Here is an 18506-nt window from a genome sequence, read left to right on the forward strand (position 1 = left end):
AGTCTGTAATTCCTTAAAGAAATCTTCAGAGTAGGCTTCAAGTTACTCAATGAAATATCTCATTCTTTTCATCATGGTGAAAGAAGGCACAATGTTACCGCTAGTTATGCTGGGAGAGGTATTTTGTGTGTGTGTGAGAGTGGGTCTTTTGTCTTACATTGTACACCAGAAGCTGCTACCTTGATTTGAGTGAGCTACAGCGTAACAGTAGGTGTGCTCTATGTATTTCTGGCAGTATGTGCCACTGTCTGCATCTTTCCTGCTATCTTTGTTGTATTCTTGAAGTGTGTATAAGCAAGCCTGTTCTGCTGTTCTCCCCAGCGCTGCATGCCACAAGACACTGCCTTCTCCTCACTCTTCTTCAAAGTCCTCATGCAGATGCTGCAGTGGTTGGAGAACCCTGCAGTGGAAGATGGTCCTCTGCGTGCTCAGCTGAAGGCCTTTGCTGTGCAGTACTCCTCAAGGCACAGGATCAATGACGGTACTGGCATTGTGCAGCTTATGGGACTGAGTGGGACAAGAAAGGGACAGAAACCAAACTGCACCCAGAGCAGAAAGTGGGGTGGGCTGCCTGTTAGAGAGGTGTGCGTAGGAGTAGCAAAGAGAGGTTTTGTACAATGCTATAGATGAGGATGCAGACTTCCTGGGGGTTTAGCATAGACGCTTGGTAGCATCTCACCAGGCACAGCAGATCTTTCAGGGAAAACTTCGATTGCTCAGCCCAGGAGTTCTGTGCTAGCTGTAGTCCTGAAGGATGTGCATGCAAGACTGCCTCTGGAACAAGGTCACATCATGACTTGTAGAGTTGTTTATCATCTGCCATCTGTTGGGAGGAGGAGTCTATAACCAAGAGCTTAGACATAGAATTGGGTTTGTAGTTACAGAGTATTCTCTGAGCCACATATTCCTGTAACATGCAAAAGAGCTGTCAAGGGTTTGGGTGGGAGTAAAACGGTAGTAGTGGGTTTGTATGCTTGAGTAGTTGTGCCCTGGAACAACATGGGGCATCTGTAGAAGAGAAGCCTAATGTGGGGGCTGGCTTGGCCCTATGATGCCAACACTAATTTCTTTGCAGTTCGAGGTGGCTTCTTGCACCTCACAGAAGCTCTGACTTTCCGTCACGACCCTGACTTGGTCAGCTCCACGGTACGTGCCATCATTGCAACCCTGAAATCAGGAGAGAAGTGTAATGTGGAGCCGGAGCTTATCAGCAAAGGTATGGCTGGCGTCCTGCTCTCCTTCCCTGTTGCAGCAGCAGGTTGAACTGCCAGCCCAGCAAGGGAGTGCCTAGTGTGCAGGCTGTGGGAAGCTGCCTTCTGCCTGGATCAGAAAATGTGAACTGATCTAAACTTGGTCCTATCTTGTATCAGCTCCTTCCCCTGCACTGGTATGTGGGTTTATAAACTGTGATGTGGGGCTGGGAATAAGTCTCTCGGCAAACTCTTGGTTTCCACTAGCAAAATGAGAAATAGAAGCCTACTATCCCAGCTGAAAATGGCTTCCCTCTTTCTTACTGAGCCAGGCTTTTGGGAATGCTGGACTGATTGCCTTCATGATACTCTTACAAGGTTCCATAGCTTTCACCACATCCTGAAGTTAAGAAGTGACATCTTTCTCCCTCTGCTAGTTCTTCAAGGTCTGATTGAAACTCACTCTCCGTACTTGGAGGAACTCCTGACTGTCCTCTTCTCAGCTACTGTTGAGACCACTGCCAGATTTCCTGCCATGAAACCAATTGCTGTGGTGAGCTCCTTGTTGCTCCAGGACAAAGAAGAAACACCAGTGAAGAAGGAGCTGGACAGTTGCAGGTGAGCCTAGGCAATGATGGGAATTCACTGGGAGGGTTCATGACATCACTGCTGATACTGGCTTTGTTTTCCCCTCAGTACTGAAGCAGCCTGGCTAGGGCCCTCCTCTGGTCTTCTGAATGACTGGCTGGAGATGTTGGACCCAGAAGTGATCAGCAGCTGCCCTGATCTCCAGCAGAAGCTGTTGTTCTCCTGGAACAAAGTAAGAGTTGTTGGGAAGAGGGTCTACTGTGCTGAAACCACCTTTCTGGGGTACTGACGTGCACATGGAGACAGGGCAAGGGGTAGTTTTACGATTTTGCCACATGTTGCTCTACCAGTTCCACAGCAGTACAGGCTGCCTAGGAGGAGCATTCTGGAGCATCCTTCTCAGTTAAGGGTTTATGTTTCATCTTATTATATTTCCTCAGCTGTGTTCTTTTCAGGACTTTGAAGTGCATTAGAGACACAACATAGTCCTGTAACAGACCAGCCAGCTGTTTTTTCATTGGTATTTTTGCAGACAGATAAATAGCTTTCCCAGAACTGCTATGCTGAAGCTAAGACTAGAACTGAATTTCATGGCTGATGCCATGTTCTGTTAGAAAATACTGCAGTTCAAATCCGAAATCCCTGTGTTGTCTTCTGTGTTGTCTGCATGCCTGAATCATCATGCTTCTGTAACATACGTAGTATGTCCTACATCCACCTTGCAGGAAGGATCTGTTTGTTACATCTCTTCCTTGTTTGGTCCTTTCAGGCAGGGTCCCAGGTGCCCTCCTTCCGCCCCTATCTCTTGGCTCTTCTCACTCACCAGTCCAGCTGGACTACGCTGCACCAGTGCATCAGGCTTCTGCTTTGCAGAAACCGGGAGCAAAGGTGAGTCTTGTTTTTTGGACCTAGAAAGGAGTTTTGAGTTTGTGTCTCATTGCGTCTGAGAGAGAACAAACAGAAGCTGAGAACAAGAACTGCCACGTTCCACGGTGCATCTGCCAGGAGATGTAACCCAGCCAAAAACAGGCTTTGTGCGAAGGTTGCTGATTTCAGTCATGCTGATTTGTGTACCTTGATATAAATATTACCTGCTGTTTGATGGAAGCAGCACATAAAGATTTGGCTGGGTTCTAAACAGGAAGTGCTAATCACTGGGTAATCCATCTAGCATTGCCCTGGTTGATAATCTTTATGAACATGGGGTTTGAAAGATGGCTTGGATAGCGAACTGACAGCAGTCTCTGTACCTGGGCAGGCTCTGCTGGATCTTTCGGTTGTACTAAATTCCATTACCAGTCTTTCTCTAACCCCCTCTCTGGCATCAGGCTCCCAGTTCTGATCTCTGGAGCAGCCCTAGCTCTCAGCTTCTGTATTGCTCTCAAATACTGAAGTGCCACTGTAGTAGTATCTTGCTTAAACTTGTTACGCTTATGGACCAGGAAATGCTCACACCTAATAGTAGTAATTCAGGACATTACTAAACTAGCAATATTTCTAAAGCTCACAGTATTTCAGTTTATTTTCTTATTCATCTCTTGTTCACTAACAATTTAATTAATTTCTGCAATTCAGGGTAACAGCCAGGATAGGGTGTTCTGTACACTGGGACAGTGGGGTCACTGGTCTGATTGTACCAATTGTTTGTGTTGGTGACCAGTATCTGGGCCTGTGGTGCAAGACTCCGTGTAGCCGCCACACTCTTGCTGAATGCTGTTTGTTTGGCTCCATACCCTGTGTCGTGCTTATTGCAACAAATATTTAGTCATAATCTGGGAATAGAACCAAACCCCTTCTTGGGACTTAATGGATCCTATTTTTACATTTGCAGATGTTTCTTTCTTCACAGTACTCATGATGTTTAGAGACACCACCATGTGTTTGTATGCTGCCCGAGGGCTGCGTTGACTCTAATTGCAAATCTGTCGTCTTTTGTCTTCTGGCAGGTTTGACCCAACTGCATCCTTGGATTTCTTGTGGGCCTGTATTCACATTCCTCGGATCTGGCAGGGAAGGGACCAAAGAACTCCTCAGGTAATGGTTCAGTTCTTCCAGGATTCCTCTCTGGATTTAGCAAGAGGCGATGCTTTCACAGTGCCTGATTTTTCCATGGCCCAAGAGTGGCTGGAGCAATACAGGTGCAGCATGCCAAGTTTGCTGCCTGTACCTCAGCTGGTTATTTAGCCGCTCTGCTATGTTACATATTACAGTGGCAATTCTCAGTCCAAAAAGCTGATATGAACACACATAAGTTTGCCCACTTGGCATTTCCTCTGCATCTCCTGCAGCGGTTGCCACAAAATCCATTAAACATCTAGGCACAAGGCTACAGTGGTGAGCAAGCTAAAACCCAGTGTGGGCTAATTCCCATTTCACGAAGAAAAGGGAGTTGCATCTCTTTTCTCCATGGAGGAACTTCTTTGGTTTGGTGACTGAATTATAGTTTCTGTCCCATTGCACATGCTGAGTTGGAAGTAAATGAGTTCAGAAGTAGAAGAGGGGTAAAGAGATTTCATTTTGGGCTGTGATGCGTGCTTTCTGAGCTCTAGATATGGGGCTGTTCTTAAGTCTAGTCTGAAGAGATGTTTTATTCCAGTTGGGGAAAGTGATCCCTAGAAGGAACTAGGGATCTTGGGATTCATTTTGGGTGTTCTCTTGCATTACAGAAGCGCCGTGAGGAATTTGTGCTCCACCTAAAGGCATCAGAATTGATCAGCATGGTGGAGCTGATCCTGGCTGAAGCAGAAACCAGATACCAGAACACAGAAGAGGCCTCCTGCACACTCATCCAGTCCCGACTGCCTTTGTTGCTCAGTTGTTCTCATGGGGACCTTGAGAGCATCAAAAAAGTAACGGAGTATCTGACCAGCTGTATCCAGCAGTGGGGAAGCAGGTGAGGTTGAAATGGGGGAGCACTATCTACTCTACTTCTAATTACTTGTCATTTCAAGTGGTACTTGGACTAGGAAGGTGCCTTTTAGAGTTACATTTCAAGGCTTTTTTGCTTTTAGGACTTCAGGAAAAAATGCTTGCCATATTTTTTGTGGGTGTTTTGATGCGGTTTTTTTGTTTTGTTTTTTAAATCAATGGTTATTTTTAATTACCAGTGCCTAACGTGGGATTTCTTGTCTACTCATCCCTTGAATCACTGGTCACAATACATCCTGCTTCTGACTGTTACGATTGCTCTCAAAGTTGAATGGAGACTAGATTGTGCCCTAACACTGAGGGAAGAACAGGAAGATGGTGTATTTGTGGCAGTGAAACAAACTGACCTAATCCAAACCTCGCTTATGGTGGTGTTAGAAAAAGATACTGAGTGATCTCAGTTGCCATTGCATTGCACTGCCTCCCAGTGCAGACTGTGCCAGGGGTCTGTGGAGGCAGGTGTGTAGAGAACAGGCTGGCTAGTGTGAGTAGTTGTGCTTCTGGCTGCTCTTCCTATCGGGATGAGGATGACCATGAGTACCATGTGTAGGAACTCTTCACTGGAGATGTAAACAGAGCTTTCTTGTCCTGTGGCCCTTCTGTAACTGCAGTTTTCTAACTCCAAATGGCCTAATGCTGGATCCCTATAGGCTGTGGATGGATCCCTGTAGGCTGCGAATGATCAAGAGAAGGAAAGACAAAAAAACCCACTGATTCACATTAGCGGTGGCTGCTCTTTTACATGTTTGCCATAGGCAGGAAGGTTGTTACTAATCTGATGGATGTAGGATGTTTGCTAGTTGAACTAACGTAGTAACCAGTGGCTGACCTCTCCCTTTTTCCTTCAGCTCTGTGGGAAAATGCTGCCAGGATCTTCTGCTTCAGATATACCTGCAACTGCCTGAGCTCCTTGTGCCTTTGCCTGAGATGCTTCTCACCAGTGAAGGAGCCAGAGATAGCAGCACTTGCAAGGTAAAGTTAGAGGCATAGGAAAGCCCCTTTCCAGTTGTGTACCCAGAGTGGATGCTACCTCGATGCCCAGTCTAAAAGGAGAGGACTGGCAAAAGCTTCCTGGGTCACTTTGGTTTCTTTACCTTACTCTTCTGTTGCCCCTTCCCTGCCTGCGCTCTCAGGAGCAGAGAGTTCAGGCACAGTTTATTTTGCAGCATCCTTCTATAAAATAGTATAAGCTCCACAAGCTTCTGTGTGCCAAAAGCTTCTGTAAAGCACAAGTGTGCAGGCGTCTGATCCTGCTTTGATGTCTGTAGGGACTGTGGACTTCAGATCCTGTGCCAGCTGGAACATTGTGTCTGCTCGCAGATTCTACCTGAAAATAATTTCTGTTAACCCCCTCCGTAGTTGGAAAGGAATTGGGAAACACTGCTGCAGAGCCAGGGGCTTGATTGCGCTTTAAACTTCTTAACTGTTTACTCATTACTTTTCTTTTAGCTTGATGCCCTGGTTCACAGATTCATTAACCTCCTCGCAGACACCAGTGACTCCAAGTCATCAGAAAGCCGCGTGTGGGATGCCAATATGGCCTGCAGGAAGCTAGCTGTGGCTCATCCCATCCTGCTTCTTAGGTACTGCTCTCCCCTTTCACCCTCTGTGTGGCTGGCATTCATTGAAAAGCATCCATCCTTGTCCTAGAGGCGGAACAAACTTCCAGCAATCATGATGATTGTGACAGAATCCGCTTTTCTGTACAGAAGTCAAGAGAAAGGGCAGCAAAATCATATCTCTTATAATGAGGCGGTACCTCTTTCGGCTCCGTGTCTGTCCGGAAACAGTCCTCTTGGAATTGGAGACTAGAGAACAGAACATGGGTGGAAATGGGGTTTGCTGATTCTGTGGATACAGGGATCAAATCCAGAACCCTGGGGGAGGATAAGGGATGCTTCCTTCCAGGAACTGAGGTGTAACAACATGGAACTGTTTACAGGAAGAGGCTAGATCTGAATTTTCTTTTGTTTGGCATTTCAGGCACTTGCCAATGATTGCAGCACTGCTACACGGCCGTGTTCACCTCAACTTCCAGGAGTTCAGGCAGCAGAACCACTTGACCTTCTTCATCCATGTCCTGGGGATCCTGGAGCTGCTCCAGCCACAGGTCTTCCAGAATGAGCACCAGGCGGCACTATGGGATTGTCTCCTGTCCTTCATCCGTCTGCTGCTGGTAGGAAAGTCCCTGCTCCCCTTCCGTGTGCGGGCTGCAAGCCACTAGATGGAGAAGCTCATGTAACACAGGGCCAGCCTAGCTCTCTCCCATTTGAAGGGAAAACCTTCATACACCCAAGGATTAAAAAAAAGTGTATCAAGTACCTTGGAGAGCTGAAAGAGGAGGCAGGAGATCAAAAAACTACTCCCTGATACCCAGAGGTGCAGGATGGGGCAGTGCGTCACTGCTTTTTTTTGTTAACTCTCATCTTCTCGATCCTTTCTCAGAACTACAGAAAATCCTCGCGGCACCTGGCTGCCTTCATCAGCAAGTTTGTCCAGTTTATCCACAAGTACATCACATGCAATGCCCAGGCAGCTGTCTCCTTCTTGCAGAAGCACTCGGATCCACTCCAGTAAGCTTCCTTACTCCACTTAGCCTGTGGTTAGCTCATAGAGAGCTTGTGTAGTCAGGCTGCCATGAGCTAATCAGACAGAAGACAGCAAGAGGATGTGACAAAATAGCTATTAATATGGCACTTTTTTCACCCTTAGCTCCTTCAAGTCTCTATTGAGATGAGCAGCATATCCCTTTTCATAGGTGAAAACTGAGGCCAAGGAAGTCAGATAGTGATTTCAACTCACATAACGGCCTAAACGTCCTCTTGAGGCATTGTAGTGCCCTGCAGTCATTTCCAGAGGGCCAGCAGGAGGGTCTTTTCCCTCAGCAGTGGCTGCAGGGTCCCACCTTCAGATATGGAGAAAAATGCCTTTGAGTTGTAGTTACGATGAAAGGAAAAATCTTGTTTCTGCTTCTGAGAAACTATTCACTTTAGTGTACGTATATGTGCTGTTCCTTGTCCTCATGTCCTTATTGCTACTGAAAGTTAAATGTGCCATCTCTCTTCCTCCAGTGACCTATCGTCAGACAACAGTGACCTAGCAATGTTGAAGTCCCTCCTGGCTGGGCTGAGTCTGCCTAGTAAGAGTGGAGTCTTGGACAGGGGCTCAGATGAAGAGAAGGATGGTGAGTCTGAGTGGGAGAAAGAGTTATTCCAGCTGGTGAACCTGAAGTATATTTGTAGCACAGATGCTTTTATGGGCTGTTTGCTGTGCTCGTTCTTCTCGTAACAGCCCAACAAAAGAGTATTTAGAGGGGAGAATAGCACTTGTGTACTCAGCAATTTGGAACCGGTATTTGGGATGGGTTAATTTGTTTTCCTGCCAGTGGTATCACTACTGGAGCAGCACGACAGCCCTTAAGAAAGGCGAGTTTCACTGTTGTGGATTTTGCTTTCCTCAGCCACACTTAATAATTGACCTGTCAGGAGACACTGAGGGTACATCCACTTCTCCACTGTTTACAACTTGCATGGGAAAATAATTCAGTATTAAAACAGCTCAGGAAGGTTCCTTCTCTTTGCATCCACTGAGAGGTACCAGAAGGTGCAGTGAGGCTCGAGACAGTGAGAGAGCCAGGAATTGTATTACAGTATTGCTCATGATACACCACTGTACTGGTTGGGAATACTGGACCTGTCTGCCCGTTAAAACTACATAGACTGTCAGGAGTGACCTGTTCTCTCTCTCTCCCCCAACTCGCCCCCCCAGATGAAGCAGCAGCTGGCTCTCTCCCGCTCGTCAGCGTGTCTCTCTTCACTCCTCTCACACCAGCTGAAATGGCCCCATATATGAAGAGGCTCTCAAGAGGCCAAACGGTTGAGGGTAAGCGAGGACCTGCAGAGCTGTACAAAGACACAGGACAAATGCAGACATATACCAACCCTGTTACACATCTGTCAGCTACAGGGTAGTTTCCTGTTTCAGTCTTGTGTTTGAAAGTCTCCAGCAGTTAGGATGTGGTTTTGTTTTGGATGAACTTGTCCGTAACCTTCTGTGATTCTGTGACAGAGGCTTCCTATGACACCGTTATCACTTAGCTGGGCAGTGTGGCAACTGCCTCCGCTCCAGGGACCTTCAAGGATCTTGTAAGTGCTCTGGGAGATAGTACGAGTAATTCAAGAAGCATTGCAGTTCGTGTTGAGCCGGGTCTGGAATGCTGATAAGAGTGCCATTTTTTTTAATGATAGAAAAATACCAAACTGATGAGAAATCCCCAAATGGCCTTCATAGAAGATCATGTTAACCTGGCATATGGCAACAACATGCTGCTTCTCCAGAGGTCTTCTGAAATCACAGATGTCCAGTGTTCAGACTTAAGTTTTGGTATTGGGGTGACAGTTTTCCTTCCACACTAGAAATAGGGGGAAGAAATCCTGCCTGGACACTGTTTTTAAAAGAGGCTTTGTGTGAAGATCTTTCAGGTACAGAAGAAGGTGTGCTGGCATTGAAACCTCACACCCCACTCCATTCCTTCCCCTGTCTGAGACATGATAGTGCTGGTGGCCTCTGCCTGGGCAGGTTGGGACGTGCTGATCTAGCACGTGACCTACCTGTTCTCATCCTTTTTGAAGAATGCCTTTATTACTCTAGCTCTTTGTGGTGGTGGAAAACCTGACTGCTTGGGAGATTGGATTTGTAGGGAAAAAGATCCTTTCCTGGATCAGTGAATTTCAGTCACCCCTTTAAATCTGTGTCTTCCACCAGACATCCTGGAGGTGCTGACAGACATCGATGAGATGTCCAGACGGAGGCCAGAAATTCTCTCCTTTTTTGCTGTGAGTATTAGTGCCTTACGCTGCCACTGGAAGATACTGTTTTCACTAGAGTCTGTGTTGCACAGCCAACTTAAGTACTACCCTTCCTCTGCTGTTTGGGTGGTTGTTGCGGCATCTTAGGATAAATTTACCTTCAGTTAGGCCTTCTGACAGCAGGCGCTATTTACTTCTCTCCATTGCATACTGGGTCTGTCACCATTCACTTAATTCTTTCTCTAACATAGAGAAGTTAAACCCTCTGTCCCCTTCCCAGTATTGGACCAAGGAGAGAGCTCTGTCAAAAGCACTGGAGCCCAGGGAAAACTCAGCTGTCCCACGTGGAATAAGATTACAGGAGGGTGCTTTAAAGTATTCAAAACCAAGATAATCCTTCTTAGAGAGAGGGATTTCCTGGCTCAGCTAGTACCTGCTGGATGTGTGTTGGGCTGGATTGGTGCTGGAAGGGTAGTAGTGCAAGTCTGAGGAGTTTGGGCTTCCTGGATGGCCCTGTGATCCTCCTAACTTGTGCATCTTCTTTCAGACGAACCTACAGAAGCTGATGAGTTCATCAGAGGAGTCCTGCCGAAATCTGGCCTTTAGCCTGGCTTTGCGCTCCATTCAGAACAACCCCAGGTGAGGACTGCCAGAACTTAGGCTATCCTGAGTCACTGAGGGCCGCTGGCTGCCCATCTTGCATGCCTGTTGATAGTGATCTGGGCTGTACTGACACTATCATGTTTTACTCCCAGCATTGCTGCAGACTTCCTTCCCACCTTCATGTACTGCCTTGGCAGCCGAGACTTTGAGGTGGTGCAGACAGCGCTGAGGAACCTGCCTGAATACACCCTCCTTTGCCAAGGTGAGTTGATATCTGCTGCATTCGATGCATGCTTGGCCTCGCAAGGGTCAAAGCTGGGCTCCTGTGCTGGGAACAGCCTCCCTGGGAAGTTGCTGAGGGTCGGTGTTGCCTAGACCAGGCCATCGAACACGCAGGTGATCTGTATCAATAGCAGCTTTCGTCTGAGCATCACGGGAGAGATTTGCCATGGGGACAAGGGAGGCTTCCTTCAATTAGATTTGCTCCCTTAGGATTTTGCTCTGAGTTATGATCTCTGACGGGATTGCATGCCCACAGGGCTACTAGAGGGTGGATTGTACCATGCTCTTACAGAAGGAGAGAATTTCTTGCGCAGCTGCAAGTGTTCACCCCAGTCTTTGCTGGTGGATTGCTTTTGCTTGCATGTTGGAGCTCTCGGGTCAGCCCTCATGCTGTCCTTCCCTTTCACAGAGCACGCAGCAGTGTTGCTGCACAGGGCCTTCCTGGTGGGGATGTACGGCCAGATCGACACCAGCTCTCAGATTTCAGAGGCCTTGAAGGTTCTGCACATGGAGGCCATGATATGAACGTGTGGTTCTGGGAGCTCCACTTCCAGAGGAATTAACTGGACTCATCGGCTGCATTGAAGCCCTGGAAGGAGACAGTGTATTTCAACCCGCATGCTGGAGGATCAAAGAGGTGATGTGGCAGGCCACACTGTGCTGGAAGAGGAGAGTGTGCTGACTGAAGATCAGGAAGGGGCAAGGATCAGTCTGCCTGGCTAAGGTGCCATTATTGTGGGAGAAAGATCTCCTGAACATTGTGCCAAACAGGGACCACTTCCTCCATGGGGTCTTAGGGCAGTGGCTGTTGGTTTGTTGTTACGTTTTTTTGTCTCTCCAAGAATGCAGAGCTGCTGGGAGAGCAGAAGGGAGCGCTGGCCCTTGCAACTGAAGTCTCTGCACTTTCTGTGCTGGAGGGAACATGCAGATCTGTGCAGGGCGAGAGACCACTTTGTTTTCTGGGAGTGGGTGTTTTGGGGTGGGTTTTTTTGTTTTTTTCTTTTTAAATTAAAATTCTCTTTGTTTCCAATGTGCCTTTCTGTGCTCTATGCTGCCTTGGGTGTAGCTTGACATCCTCTCTCCCTGTTCTTCAGCCTCTTGTTATTCTAGCCCCAGCATCTCTGGAAGGTCTGGCTCCGTGGCCAAATGCTCACAGAGCTATCTTGGCCTTTTACAGTATATGTGGGAAATGGAGGAGGTTTAGAAGGGTCAGTGGGCTATAATAGATGAGTTTGGTCAGCACCAACTGCTGACTGGACAGCTTTTAAGAGCTTTATTGGAAAACTTTTCTTTAGAAACAAATAAAGCAAACTTCTTGGTTCATCTGCAAACATCCCAGCAGCTGGGCACTGTCACAGTGGAGTCTTCAAACAAGCAGCTGGGTTTCCTCTTTGTGGTCCGCCAGTTCCTCCCAGTCACTCTTCTAGCCGCTGCTCTCTGGTCCTTGTCTGCAGATAGGGGTGGTGGCGCATTTGCCAGAGGACAGAAGAGGAGCTGTCTGTCTTCCCTCTGCTCCAGAGAAATAACAGCCACCTATGCTCATTCGCCAGTCTCAAATCTAGTCACCAGTTTGCTTTCACATCGTCTGTCTCTATTCCTCTGGCACTGCGCTTGTTGGTAGAGAATCTTTGTAGTATTCTAAAGACAAAAATCCTGGAGGAATTGCATAGATAGCTGTAAATAAGTCTGTATCTCCTGGCCGGTGGCAAGGACACTTGTGACCTCATGGGTGGCCGGGTGGAGAAATATTGTCCATCCTTGCAACTGAGAAGTGCCACAGCTGAGTACTCTTGCTAGTGCGTCAAAATATGAATGAATGGCTGGCCTTGCAGAGAGGTGGAGAAAAGGGAGAGATCTGAACCTCCCGGCAACTCTAAGTAGCCTTGCCTTTAAATAAAGAGATTGGAGCCATCACTTAAGGATGCAACATGTTCTTTTCCTCAGCAGCATCTGCTTCACATCCGGAGCCACTACTGTGGCAATTAGCTACATATAAATTATGTGGAGGAACAGCTGAAGAAGATCAAGTCAGTGAAATGGTTTTCCTGAGGGGCTCGGTGACAGCAGGATTAACGCCTGTCTAAAGGGTTCCCAGTGAGATTACTGGCTCCTCTTACCCTAGTCCCTTATCAGACATCATTAAGGTACTGCTCAGTTTGTCAGAGCAGGGAGGTTGTTCTTCTGGTGCTGCTGTGGGCCTGGAGCAGCTGGGAATGTGTGGGATGGGCTGGAAAAGGGCTTTTCACAGGACTTTGAATCAAGGAAAACATCTCAAGACTGCTACCATGCAAAGACAGCGACTCAAAGTAATGGTGCTTTGGTGAAGATCCTCCCTGCAGCCAGGGCTTTCCAGAAATCACGCTCCAGGGCTGCAACTAGAAACATGGGCGAAACCAAATTGCGTGGTTGGCCCCAAATTCTACTCTGCGTGGCGATGCCTGCTGTGAGCAGGCCAGCTGCAGGAGGCCTGGTTTGGAGGAGCAGGGGATGCTTAGGTCTTGGCAGCACTACATGCGCCCTCAGACCACGACGGCCAGGCTTAGAGCAGCGTGAAGGGATGTGTCTGAGAAGGTGGAAGGAGCATCTCAGCAGCAGCAGAAATCAACTTTTGGGAGATCGGGAGACAAATTCAAAGGGAGGGAGAATGGGTGGAAGTTACGCTGCAGAGCTAGGCCTTCCCACAGATCCCCCAATACAAAAAGCAGCATCTATGATTTGTTGGTCTCTCTCCTTTTTGCTGTAGTGAAGGTTCCCAGGATGTGTGGTCTGCTGCCCCCCTCTGTTTGGACCCAGCGGAGCTACGCAGGTTGCCCTGGCTTGGAGCACATCGCTGAAACCAGATTGGGGCTGTCAAGGGGCGCCCAGCTGTACAGAGACAGCTCAGGGCAGGAGCCCGTCCCCCCTGTCTGCAAAGGCAGCTGTGACAGCTCTGAGCAGTTACCAACAGCGTTACTGATGCCCTGACACTCGCCCACCTTTCAGTCAGCACTCTAACTTTCATCTCCGCCTGGCTGAGCACCTTCTCTCCTCCCATCCCTGCTGAGCTGACAGTGTTATCCTTCACAGGTCTGCCGGGCTCCTCCTGGGGGCTGGGGCCATCTCCTCCATCTTCAAGGAGAGCTGGTGCCTCGCTTAGCGGAGGAGCAGGGAGGAGGTTTGCAGGGTTGTTCCTGGCCAAGCCTGTGGGATCCCCATGACTCACCCAGTGGAAATCACTGCTCCCGTCTGTGTTGCAGACCACACATCCCAGCGTGGTGCAAAATCCCTCCCTAGACACTTCTCTACCGCGATCTGCTGTAGTCGAGAGCTTCCCAGGAGAGCCATGGGCTGCCCAGGCTGGTGTCTGAGAGAGTCCACGTGGGGCTGGGGAATGTGCTCAATGCTGGCTCGTGGGGAGACTTTTGGTCTCCTTGGACACACTGGGAATCCCATCCCAGCTCTAGGGGAGGCACGATGGGGAAGGGAAGGCTGGCCACAGGCTTGTTCAGCACCCCGTGGCTGCACCCAGCTCAGGGCAGGGCTGGCACAGCCCCCATGCATCAGCTGGCCCTGAACGGTGCCTGCACGGCTGGGGCTGAGCGGTGGAGGGAGCCGAGGGGGAGCTGGCCAGTCCTGGAGCAGCCAGGGGGGCTGCAGGGCCCCTCTGCTAAGCACCGGCTGGCAAGGAGAGGGCAGGAATGCAGGAACAGCTGAATCCAGGCCGGGAACAGGCCCCAGGGTGCTGAGGTGGAGGGAGTGGTGTGGTGCAGGTGGGCTGCAAGAGGAGAGCCAAGGCTGGGGAGGAGGGGGGGGACCAGACACATCGTCACCCTTGTTGCGATGGCATTCACAGTGGGTCCTCTCAACACCCAGCTGCTTCCCCACAGAGGTGACCAGGTCCCACCTCCATACCCTGCAAGCATCAGGGATCACAAGTGCCCTGCAAGTATCAGGCGCGTCTTGTGGCGATTGCCTACTGCAAATCATTTCTCTCTACTACAAAGATCAAATGTTTTTATGACCCAGATGCGGCAGCCTCGGGAGGGACATGGACATTGGACCAGCATGCACAGGATGGACCTTCGCTGCCTTGGCTGGGCAAAAGTGGGCATCTCTAACCTGACCGTATGCTGTTCCTGCCAGGCCTGGTGTGGCTGGGAGCGTGCTCCCGGCATGTGCCGATGCCCTGAGCAGGGGTGTGCCCGTTTGACGCAGCTCTGGGGTTGGTTGTGCATCCCAGGAACCGTGAGGGATGTCCTGGAGCACCACATGAGTTTGGCCATGAGCAGGGCATGACTAACCGGGGAGGTGCCTGCGTGCTCTTGACTCAGTGGCAGCTGCCTGTGGGGCTTGGCGTTGGGGAACTGGAAGAGTCCCAGCGCTGAGCTCAGAGGCAAATCTGCCTGACCCACTACGTCAACAGCAGAAATGCAGGGAGAGGTATGCAGGTAACAGCCCAAAAAGTAGAATTTCATGGTTAAAGGCACCGATGTTTTGCCAGCCAGAAAAGAGGAAGGGTGGAGAAAGAGAAGCTTCGCTTTGCAAGGAGCAGCATGCAAGAAAGCTTGTGCAAAAAAAGGAGAGGAAAACTCCATTACTGATTGTCTGTGTGTAAATGCAAGCCATAGAGTCTATTTCCAGCAACTGCTCCCCAGGGCCCCACCATCCTCTTCCTCCAGCCAACCTCATCTGTGACCTCGGCCAGTGACAAACACAATCCTGGCCCTGCTTGCCCTCAATTAACTTCCTTCTGGCCATACCCCAGTTCAGGATGGTATGATTCACGCTTAACTCGAGGAGTTGTTCACTAAAAGCTAAAAATGGTAAGACTTTTGTTAGTTTTGCATATGTTAAAGCCAGCCCCACGCCAGCCAAGTAGCCTGGCTTCTACAGGGGTAGCATTTGCCTAAGGTGGACTTATTTTTAAATCTTTGCACTGCCTCTCCGTGTATTTAGATAATTTGGCCCTGAAGCAGCAAAATACAGAGCTTGCATTTTCCCTTTCTTTTAAATTCAAGAGACCTTTATAAAAATATATCTGCCTGTCCTGTGTAGCTGGTGGTGTCTTGCCTTTGGTGTTTCCCTGTTTGCATGAACAGCATCTCTAACGCAAAAAGATATTGGGCAAAAACTGTCAAGACCCCCAGCAACAATTTAAAAAATCGTTGAGCTACACTAGGCCAGTTATTGCTGGGTAATTATTAAGGTGTAAGAATTGCTAATTGTTTTATTAGCATTAAGCAATTATGCAAATAACAGAAAACATACCATAAGAGCAATAAAATTACTTTCCTTTTTCTCTCTTTTTTTTTTAAATTCAATAATGAGATTTAAAATCTAAAGTGATGCTTATGGTTTTGCTCTCCAGGGTTTATTGGGAACATCTCTGGAGAGGAGCCAGACCTCTAAGGGCATTCAGCACAGGGCGAGTAGGACATCTTGAACCACATCTACCACAAGTTGTCTTGCAGGGCTTGTAGAGCCCCCGCACCAGGCTGTCTCCCCGTTCTGCACCCACCCAGGCAGCAGCACAGGGACACGCAGGTGCCGATGGCTTTGGAGGACCACGCAGTGGTCACACTGCTAGGCCAGAGCTGGAGAGAGAGTTTGAATTTTATGTAATCATAGACTTCCTATGGGAGACCCCATTTTCCCCCAAATAAAGCATGTGGTGCTTCAGGTTTGGTCTGGGTGAAAACAAGGCAATTTGTAATTTTTCACCTCAATTCAGTGCAAAAGTGGAAAGTTCTGGACTGTAAAGTTATGCTATCTCAAGGATTTTATTACTATCGAGTTAGTACCCTGAGGTAAAAGCCAGCCTCTCTTCCTGGTGAGGATCAAGCTGGATTTCGGAGGTCAGCAATAAGGCAAATGCTGAGCAAGTGCCTCTGTGTTCCTGTGAAACGAGAACAAGACCTCGGTTAACCCACTGCCAGGAAAAGGAGACTTCACTTATTCATGTCCACAACGAGCTTGGAAAAGGCAAAGCACTTCTTCCCCTCAGCACGTTAACATAGTTAATCACTAACAAATATTATTGGTTTTCCAGGCTTTAAACTCTGCTGCGCTGTTAAGACACAGCATTTGAAAGCAGCCAAGCCAACTCCTGCTCCAGGGTGGGTCCTGCTCCCATGGCAATGCTGTGATAGATACGGGTCACTTCACCCAATCTCGTGATCCAAACAGGTTTTGATCAGCAAAATGTGCCTTCACTTTCACTTTCTGATAAAAGCTCTGAAGTTTGTGGCTCCTAGCAGAGCGTTCTGCCACAGCAGTGCAAAGATTGGAGATGACCACTGCCTGTTTCAGCTTCCTCAGGAGAGGAGGGGAGGTCACCTTCTGAAACAAACACTATCCCCAACGCCCTTGGAGAGCTGCCCTTAGCTCCCTGAGACGCTCTGGTGACCCACCAAGCAGCTATTTATGGCCTCTTTGTTTCTTCCTTCTCACCTGGTGTGTGGGATGCAGCATGTGAGCAGTCCCCCATCCTTGTCACCTGGAAACACCGCTGACGTTAGCCTCTAGCCTGTCCCTCACCTCGCTGTTTTGGGGGACAGGGAAGTTGGCAGGTCACCTTGCCAGCGGCCAGGAGGGACAACATGGGAGAGAGACTGGTTTCTTTTTTGATGTGACATTGCGTTGTACCTGGGTGACAGGACACGCTTTGCTCTGATGCTCACTGGTTGTGGTTCTTTGAGGTTTTAGGATAACATATTTACTGTTTCTGAGCTTCTCTGAGGCATGTGTCAGAGAGAGATTTACCAAAGTGCCTCTTTCTGTAACTTCACTTTTCACTTTCAGCTTCTTTCAGTGGAAATTCGTGTTCAGACTTGAATTTTGTAATAACTTTTTTTCTGCTATTTTGCAGGTCAAACCAGCCAGACTCTGAGGAGAGGCGGGCATCATGCGGAAGCATTTCTGTGTGAGTAGCTGTGAAATTGTTGGGGCTTTCTTTTCCCTGGCTTGGGCCTTTCCATCTCTGTGGAGTCAGCCTGGCTGCCTTCTGGGAAGAGAGAGCTGATGAGGCATGTTGCTGATGAGACGCATACTTTTTCCTTCTCGTTCTGAGTCCCTCAGTTTCATACAAGCCATTGGCACGGGAATGTACGAGAGCTCTTGGCTACGACACGTGCTTCCTATCGTTGGGAGCGAACAGCCCTGCGTACAGCCTGCAGCAAAATTATGAAGTAGCTCAATTTGATCAGCTGATTTCCCACAATACTTAAAAGATGTGGTTTTTCTATGATGTTACACTCATGAAAAATACTGCAGTACTTGATTCACAGCATCATGAGGCCCCACACTGTCTGACAGAAGGAACTGACCCTTTCCCCCTCCCTCAAGTCCTCAAGCTAACAGACATTGGTTGGTTTTCCTTGGGCTTTAGAGTGGTCTTTAAGGTTTTTTCCTCTACTAATGGTACAGTCCAGGCAGCTGCATATGGGAACCAGGATAAATTTAAGCAGTAATGGCAGAGTGTGATCCCCACTAGTCATAGTCATAGCAACCGTCAGGAAGCACTCAGCATTTCTCCGTTGCAGTTCAGTATTTAGGAAGAGAACTGAAAAGGACTGTGGAAGAGAAAGAAAAGGAGAAGTGTCTGTAAGTAGAGTAGAATAAATCAATCCATGCCTGTGGGCTGCTGCTCTCCAACAAGCTTCCAAACATGCCTGGGGAAGGGATCTAGGGGAGCAGGCACTGCACTCGCAGGACGTGCTCTGCTCCGTGAGCTGGCAGTGCATCACAAGGTGGGAAATTTCACCCAGCAGCACCGGGAAAAACTCAATGAATGCGGGCAAGGCCACCAAACGCACTGAGGACATATAAGGCTCCTCCAAGGAAAAGATGTAAAGGGGAAAAATACAATCCAGAGTAAGGATTTGTGAGCATCATCCCACGAGGAATGTCCTGGGAGAACAGTGGTTGTGGGTAATGGTGAGGCAGCTGCACCGGCAGCTCTGCTCCCTTCCTGCTCCCTTCCTGCCCCGTTCCTCCCTCTAGTGCTTGTTAGTTTACCTGTTGGTGCATTAAAGTCTCATTATAGCTATAAACTCCTGCAGAGCTCTCCTTAATCGCCAACTAAGAACACTGCACAAGTCGCTGATGCTTGTATTTTGAAAAGCCATTA

General features: G+C 48.6%; 1 protein-coding gene across 2 annotated transcripts in view; it reads left to right on the plus strand.

The window, feature by feature from the left end:
- The window catches only part of INTS1 (integrator complex subunit 1), a 30414-nt gene extending 18101 nt beyond the window's left edge, over positions 1-12313 (plus strand). For both annotated transcript variants that reach the window (XM_075767119.1, XM_075767120.1), the window contains exons 31-47: positions 322-481; positions 1076-1216; positions 1628-1808; positions 1887-2010; positions 2548-2666; positions 3725-3812; positions 4445-4671; positions 5555-5678; positions 6156-6289; positions 6690-6882; positions 7152-7279; positions 7778-7890; positions 8475-8588; positions 9471-9541; positions 10062-10153; positions 10270-10379; positions 10809-12313. In XM_075767119.1, the coding sequence (XP_075623234.1) occupies positions 322-481; positions 1076-1216; positions 1628-1808; positions 1887-2010; positions 2548-2666; positions 3725-3812; positions 4445-4671; positions 5555-5678; positions 6156-6289; positions 6690-6882; positions 7152-7279; positions 7778-7890; positions 8475-8588; positions 9471-9541; positions 10062-10153; positions 10270-10379; positions 10809-10924 (2235 nt within the window). In that variant the 3' untranslated portion in view covers positions 10925-12313. The remainder of the gene's footprint in view (positions 1-321; positions 482-1075; positions 1217-1627; positions 1809-1886; positions 2011-2547; positions 2667-3724; positions 3813-4444; positions 4672-5554; positions 5679-6155; positions 6290-6689; positions 6883-7151; positions 7280-7777; positions 7891-8474; positions 8589-9470; positions 9542-10061; positions 10154-10269; positions 10380-10808) is intronic.
- The last annotated feature ends 6193 nt before the right edge of the window (positions 12314-18506 follow it).

The sequence above is a fragment of the Balearica regulorum genome, chromosome 15, assembly GCF_011004875.1.
Source record: "Balearica regulorum gibbericeps isolate bBalReg1 chromosome 15, bBalReg1.pri, whole genome shotgun sequence".
NCBI classification, from domain to species: Eukaryota; Metazoa; Chordata; class Aves; order Gruiformes; family Gruidae; genus Balearica; species Balearica regulorum.